The 7,500-nt window shown below is 48.3% G+C and overlaps 1 protein-coding gene across 1 annotated transcript in view; it reads left to right on the top strand.

The window, feature by feature from the left end:
- myo3a (myosin IIIA) overlaps positions 1 to 7,500 on the top strand; it is a 74,823-nt gene that overhangs the window by 39,487 nt on the left and 27,836 nt on the right. The window contains exons 14-19 of the mRNA XM_062521879.1: positions 299 to 501; positions 1,553 to 1,651; positions 1,767 to 1,881; positions 3,767 to 3,893; positions 5,222 to 5,432; positions 7,171 to 7,318. Coding sequence (XP_062377863.1) covers positions 299 to 501; positions 1,553 to 1,651; positions 1,767 to 1,881; positions 3,767 to 3,893; positions 5,222 to 5,432; positions 7,171 to 7,318 — 903 coding nt within the window. The remainder of the gene's footprint in view (positions 1 to 298; positions 502 to 1,552; positions 1,652 to 1,766; positions 1,882 to 3,766; positions 3,894 to 5,221; positions 5,433 to 7,170; positions 7,319 to 7,500) is intronic.

Raw genomic sequence — 7,500 nt, 5'->3', positions numbered from 1 at the left:
GGCCATTTTGTAAAGTAATGAGACATTTGCATTTCAAGGGCCTTTTTTCTCTTCATTTGTGATTCCATTCAAGTGGGATGAGAATGTGTGTGATTTAAAGGAATGGAAAATGTCTTTCGTGATGAACTGACAAAACCTTGAATAATAAGCTTCTGTGCATGTGCTGAATGTTAATCACCAAGTGCTTTGTGTCTCTAACCATATCAGTAATCAGTACAGGCAGCATGCTAGCTACAGTATATTATTAAACCCAGTTCATTATCTCCAGTGCCATATAGACGTTGTGTTTGTGTTCCAGGCCAATAACCGCACACTGCAGGAGAAGATCATTCTGGTGAACAATCTGGTGGAGGCCTTTGGCAATGCCTGCACCGTCATCAATGACAACTCCAGCCGCTTTGGGAAGTACCTGGAGATGAAGTTCTCCGCTGGCGGGACGGTGGTGGGGGCTCAGATTTCCGAGTACCTGCTGGAAAAATCGCGTGTTATCCACCAGGCCATGTAAGACACATGCTAACAAGCACCATTTCACCAGGGGAACGGTTAGCATTAGCGTTAGCTTAGCACAGCTGCTAAGGACATGTACACCCATGAGGAAAGTGGGGGGACGGAGTGGGGGGGTATGAACCCTCGGGCTCTCATATTTATTCTTGTGCTTAGCTGTCTCTGATGAAGCATAGCCGGAGATTAGAGACCTTCGCTCAAGACTGTTGTCCTGGTTCCCTCTTGGGGAGCCTCTGGCATTTGCTGCCAAGTTCTTCCAGCATCTCTCAACAGTGCCGTCTCTCTGCTGCTCTCTACCAGGTGGTGGGGAGGGGAGGGGGAGGGGGGGGGGATGTAATGTGGGCCACAAGGGGGGTGAGATAAGGCTCCTGTGTTTGATCAAAGATTCTCCCACATAAGGTCACCCTTCACGCAGGCACACACACACACACACACACACACACACACACACACACAGAAGGAGTGCACAGGCCCTAACAGCTGAGTTCTGTTTTTGTCTCTAGTGAGAATATCTGGAGCTGATTAAAGAGAAAAAAAGCCTTTTATATTTATTCGGTTTAATCACTCAGCAGCCCAAAGGATGTTGACCTTTCCTGAGAGTTGAAACGACTGCATTAAAGTCAGACAGAAGTGTGTTCAGATGTTCATCAGTGCTGTGGGGCCTCAGGGGTAGTCCTGGATCAGGGGAGAGCCTTGTCGAATAATCTGCAAATCAGGGCAGGTGTTCGCCCATCAAGATGATAATGCCACTTAGTGCATGCATCAGAGAACGCTGGTCTAAAATTAGCGAGCTAACTAGTTGATACAGTGCAGTGTAAGAACGAATATTTCAGAAAGTCATGCTGTTCTCGCATGTTTTGCAGAAAAGCACAAAGTGAATTTAAAAAAAAAACGTTGGAATGTTGGATTTCAAGTTGTTAAAAAACAGCTTCCTACAAAAGCGACAGCAATGAAGCATTCACTAACGAAGCTATGATTCATGACATAGATTACAGCACAGATTAAACAAAATCCTAAACGTTCGATTTTTGTCTTCGCTCTCCCACAGCGGCGAGAAGAACTTCCACGTGTTCTACTACATCTACGCCGGCCTGGCGGAGAGGAAGAAGCTTGCCCACTACAAGCTCTCCGACAGCAGAACCCCCAAGTAGGCTTTCTCCTCTCACAACCTGTTATTTTTACTCCCCCACACACACGCTGTCACTGTCATTGCCTCTGTGATTTCACAGCATTTTAAACCACCCTTTTTTTTGGTGCTCCAGATATCTCCACAGTGAGCACATTAAATTGGTGCCTGACATCGTGACCAACGCGTTCTACAAGGAGCAGTTTGAGGCCGTGGAGCAGTGCTTCAAAGTCATCGGGTTCACTCTGGAGGTACGCCGACTTAATTACTGATTACAAAGACAGCGACAAACCCACCATTTCCACAGCTGGATCGGCTGTCTGGCTTGACCTTTAGAAACGACAGGAAGCCAGGTGTCCTGCCCTTTGACAGGCAAGCATAAAGTATTATTTTATTTCCAGTTGGATTTCAGTTCAAAAACACACAAGCACACACACACACACACACACACACACACACACACACACACACACACACACACACACACACACACACACACACACAAATACAATTTCACAGTACATCAGACAGTTTTTTTGCCATGGGGAGAGACTGGCAACCAAGCAATCTCAAAATCGACTTTCATAGATGAGTTGATGGGCAAGACTGAGCGCACTGACCAGGAAGGAACATTGAGGGGAAAACTCCGCTCGGGCCCACTGAGGCAGCGGCGCTCATTCATGGTCAACAGTCAGGACATGGGATCCCTGGCCACAAGTGCACGAGGCGTTCGCGTCTCCACTCCACTGTAGCTCATTCTGCTGTTGGCTAAGCACTCGGCCCTGATGAGCCTAGTGGACCGTCGTCTTAACTTAAAGCAACACTAAAGAGTTTTTCGTACCTTAACATAATGTTTCCAAAATCATTTCAGCGGTTCATCAATTTGTAACATGGTGAACGGCACTTCTGCATTACTTTGCGGCCCTCTATCGGCTATAACCGTACTATGTAACTTTACCAGATCGGGTAGCGTACCCGTGGTTTGATTAAATGAGATCTAAGAAACCACACATTTAACTTGCTTTGATGTCGCAATACATCATACCGTCATAAAATCATGCAACAAGCTCTACCTTGTCTGTGGACATTGGGCGTTCGTGCAACAGAGGAAAAGTGCTTTAGTGTTGCTCTAAGATGGATGAAAATAATGGCGCGTCTCCTCCAATCAAGGTGCCAGCAGCTATTACATGTCCACTCTGAGGCCAGGGTAATGGACTGTGTGTTCTGTGTCCACCACTTCACTGTAACAGTGCAAATCACCCCCACCACCATTGTTATCTCTGTCATCATCTCGAGCTGCCCGCTGAAATGGACGGTTGTCCTGACCAGTGCAATCAACAGGGGATGAATGCGATTGGGCCGTTTAGTCGATCCTGTTGTCTGGCCTGGTGTTCGTTTGGGAGAGCGGTGTGTGTGTGTGTGTCTGTGTGTGTGTGTGTGTCTGTGTGTGTGTGTATGTGTGTGTGTGAGTGTGTGTGTTTGTATGTGCAATCAACAGGGGATGAATGCAATTGGGCCGTTTTGTCGACCTTGTTGTCTGACCTGATGCTCGTTGGGAGGATGGTGTGTGTGTGTGTGTGTGTGTGTGTGTGTGTGTGTGTGTGTGTGAGAGAGAACACAGTCCAGCCTCTGTGAGCAGCACGGGCCGGCCAGCCGTGACTTTATGAGAGGTGGCAGGTTATGGTCAGCGCGTGGAATCAAACGGACAGTTATAGAGACGTGCCATTTGAGTTGGCCTGCGCTGCAACATTACAAATCGTGTTGGGGCCTCCATGAGCTGACAGCTAGTGACAAAATCATTTGTGTGGCTCTCAATTCAAATCAGCATATGTGTGTGTGTGTGTGTGTGTGTGTGTGTGTGTGTGTGTCAGCATATGTCCCGCAACGCCAGCACGCCACTGGTGGACATTTCCATCCTCTCTCCTGCACGGCCTTGTGTTTATGCAGCAGCGTACATAATGATGATGTGTTTCTCTCTCTCTCTCTCTCCCTCCCTCCCTCCCTCTCTCTCTCTCTCTCTCTCTCTCTCTCTCTCTCTCTCTCGTGTTCTCTCTCTCTCCCTCCCTCCCTCTCTCTCTCTCTCTCTCTCTCTCTCTTGTTCTCTCTCTCTCTCTTTCTCTCTCTCCTGACTCACAGGAGCTAGGCAGCGTGTACAGCATCCTGGCGGCCATCTTGAATGCAGGTGACATTGAGTTTGCTTCAGTGGCTTCGGAGCACCAGACAGACAAGAGCAACATCTCTAACACCACTGTGCTGGAGAACAGTGAGTGGCCCAGTCCCAGCACTCTGTGCGTGTGTGTGTGTGTGTGTGTGTGTGTGTGTGTGTGTGTGTGTGTGTGTGTGTGTGTGTGTGTGTGTGTGTGTGTGTGTGTGTGTGTGTGTGTGTGTGTGTGTGTGTGTGTGTGTGTGTATGTGTCTCTGTGTGTGTGTGAGTATGTGTGTGTGTCTGTAGGTGCCTCTCAACATGCCTCCTCGATCCTCGATGCTCGATCCTCGAGGGGCGTTCCCACTGATCTATAACTAACACTGGATAGACTATCCCATTGTTTCCCCCCCATCATTCTTTATGTAGATCAGTGAGGATCGAGGCATCGAGGAGCGAGGGAGGACGTATAAACGCTGCATGAGAGGCACCCTATGTGTGTGTGTGTGTGTGTGTGTGTGTGTGTGTGGGTGTGTGTGTGTGTCTGTGTGTGTGTGCGTGTGCGTGTGTGTGTGCCCTGATGCTAGAGACAGCGGTGACATTGCTGTGTCCATTACCTCTGTGCACCTCACGTCCAGTCAAAGCGGGGCCACTGTGTTGTGTTTACGTAACCAGCGCCGGGGGACAGACATGGTTCAACACAGTCAGTGCAGGGGCTGTGTTTTCATGTCTCAGTGTGTGCATAGGTAAATGGGGTTGCATCACTGAGGGTTATTTCTCCCTGTCCCTGCACAGAATACAAGCGGTCGAGAACAATCCTGCCTTCAATCACAGAGTGACACAGTAGTGTAGATGTTTGTATCTTCACATGTACTTGTAATATTACAGCTACATTTACATCCTTTTTTTCAGTTAGACACAATGCACACACAGTATAGTCAGTATAGCTGTCTCTTTAGTATGAAGCCCATGACTATGTGATTGCACTGTTGTGCTCTGGGATGTACAGTAGCCTGTATCTGTGCTCCTGGCATTTGGCACACAAACAGTAGGAGCAGCATTTGCACTTACTGTAGGTCAACAGCGTAAGAATGATGATTATACTATTTACTTACTTACTTACTTACTGTATGCTTGAGTGGTTGTGTGTGTTTATATGTGTTGTAGTGTTGTGTGTGTGTTGAGAGGGACTCAACATTTAGTGTTAAACGTAGCTAGCACTTTTACCCTGATCTGGTTGTTTTGTTCATGGACAGTGGGAATGTCACAGATGTGTGTGGGCCAACAAGAGCTATACAAAACGCAGTGTGAGCTTTCTCATGTTTGTGTGTGTGTGTGTGTGTGTGTATGTGTGTGTGTGTGTGTGTGTGTGTGTGTGTGTGTGTATCTGTGTGTGTGTGTGTGTGTGCGTGTGCGTGTGCGTGTGTGTGTGTGTGCTCTGCCCACAGCCTCGTCGCTGCTCCGCATCAGTGCAGACGAGCTGCAGGAGGCGCTGACGTCCCACTGCGTGGTGACGCGCGGCGAGACCATCGTGCGCTCCAACACCGTGGAGAAGGCGGCCGAGGTGCGCGACACCATGGGCAAGGCCCTCTACGGACGCCTCTTCAGCTGGATCGTCAACCGCATCAACTCCCTACTGCGGCCCGACAGCCAGCCGGGGTGAGACACGGAGAGAGAGAGAGATAGAGAGAGAGAGAGGGGGGGGAGAGACAAAGAGAGAGAGATAGAGAGAGAGAGAGAGAGAGAGAGAGAGAGAGAGAGAGAAAGAGAGGGAGAGAAAGCGACACTATGGGCAAGGCCCTCTACGGGCGCCTCTTCAGCTGGATCGTCAACCGCATCAACTCCCTACTGCGGCCCGACAGCCAGCCGGGGTGAGACACGGAGAGAGGGATAGAGGGAGAGAGAAAGAGAGAGAAAGAAAGAGAGAGAGAAAGAGAGACAGAGAGGGAGAGAGAGAGATGTACTGTACTATGTGTGTGTTTCATGTACTACTACTTATATATACTATAACAAATGCTTTGGCAATACAAATTGTATTGTATGTTTTTGTCATGCCAAATAAAGCTCAATTGAATTGAATTGAGAGAGAGACCGAGAGGGAGAGAGAGAGAGAGAGAGAGAGAGAGAGAGAGAGAGAGAGAAACAGAGAGAGACCAAGAGAGAGAGAGACAGGGAGGGATTTGGGAGGAAGAGGTTTCTGAGCCGTGAAAAAAAGAGGATGTGAAAAAGTGTCAGAAAGATGAAGTGCGGAGTGAAAAAGTGGGAGCGCCGCCAAACTGTGGATGAGAGGGTGTGGAGAGGGTGTGGAGTATACTGTAGACAGAGAAATGGAGGATGGGAGGATGGGAGGGAGTGTGGAGTATAGACAGAGAAATGGACTCAGGTGAGGATGGCGTGACAGTCCCCTGGCACGGCACTCAGGATCGTTTCACTTGTGAACTGGGCAGCGCAGTGATGGGATCTCTCTAATAAAGACTCCCACCAGAGTGGAGCAGGATAGTCTCACTTGTGAACTGGGCAGCGCAGTGATGGGATCTCTCTAATAAAGACTCCCACCAGAGTGGAGCAGGATAGTCTCACTTGTGAACTGGGCAGCGCAGTGATGGGATCTCTCTAATAAAGACTCCCACCAGAGTGGAGCAGCACTTGTGAACTGGACAGCGCAGTGATGGGATCTCTCTAATAAAGACTCCCACCAGAGTGGAGCAGGAGCGTGCCATGCTAATTGCATCATATTGTCCCTTTACAAATGAGCCTGACCTGCTAGCACCTCCATCTGTCTTGCTCCTCCACTTGCTGTTCTAGCACCTCCATCTGTCCTGCTCCTCCACTTGCTGTTCTCACTGGCCTTCAGCCTGCCTACTCCCTCACTCTCTCTTTCTCTCTCTCTTTCTCTCTCTCTGTCTATTTCTTTCTTTTTTTCTTTCTTTCTTTCTTTCTCTCTTTCTCTCCTACTCCCTCTCTCTCTTTCTCTCTCTCTGTCTATTTCTCTTTCTTTCTTTCTTTCTTTCTTTCTCTCTTTCTTTCTTTCTCTCTTTCTCTCTCTCTTACAGGCACACTCTGTCTCTCTCTCTGTCTTTATGTCTCCGACTTTCTCCTCCACGCTCACACACGCTTTACTTTTCTTCTCTTTCTCTCTGTCTATCTCTCACTCTCTCTTTCTTTGTTTCTCTCTCTCTGTGTCTCTTTGTCTTAATGTCTCTGACTTTCTCATCCATGCTCACACACACTCTCTACTTTTCTTCTCTTTCTTTCTTTCCTCAGTCCTTTATCTTTGTTGTCCTCTCCTCTCTTTTGATTTCTCTCTGTGTTCCCTCGTCTTCTATTCATCTTTTCTTGGTCCTCCATTCCTCTAATTTCCTCGATCTATCTCTCTCTCTCTCTCTCTGGCCCTCAGGGAGGAAGACAAAGGGCTGAACATTGGGATCCTGGACATCTTTGGCTTTGAGAATTTTAAGAAGAACTCCTTCGAGCAGCTTTGCATTAACATCGCCAACGAGCAGATTCAGTTCTACTTCAATCAGCATATATTCGCCTGGGAGCAGGTACTCACGGCCCGCTCATCCTAGTGTGTGTGTGTGTGTGTGTGTAGAGGCTTCAGACAGACCTGTCTCTTTGGATTATGAATAGAGTGCAAATTCTTTAGTGGCTCAGGGCGAACATTTGTAAGTGTGTGGGTTTTTCTATACAGCACTCCCCCCTCACCCTGCGCACACACACACACACA

Source organism: Sardina pilchardus, chromosome 19 (assembly GCF_963854185.1).
Source record: "Sardina pilchardus chromosome 19, fSarPil1.1, whole genome shotgun sequence".
Classification (NCBI taxonomy): domain Eukaryota; kingdom Metazoa; phylum Chordata; class Actinopteri; order Clupeiformes; family Clupeidae; genus Sardina; species Sardina pilchardus.
Note: the sequence above shows the minus strand (reverse complement) of the source record. Positions and strands in the feature narration are given on the sequence as shown.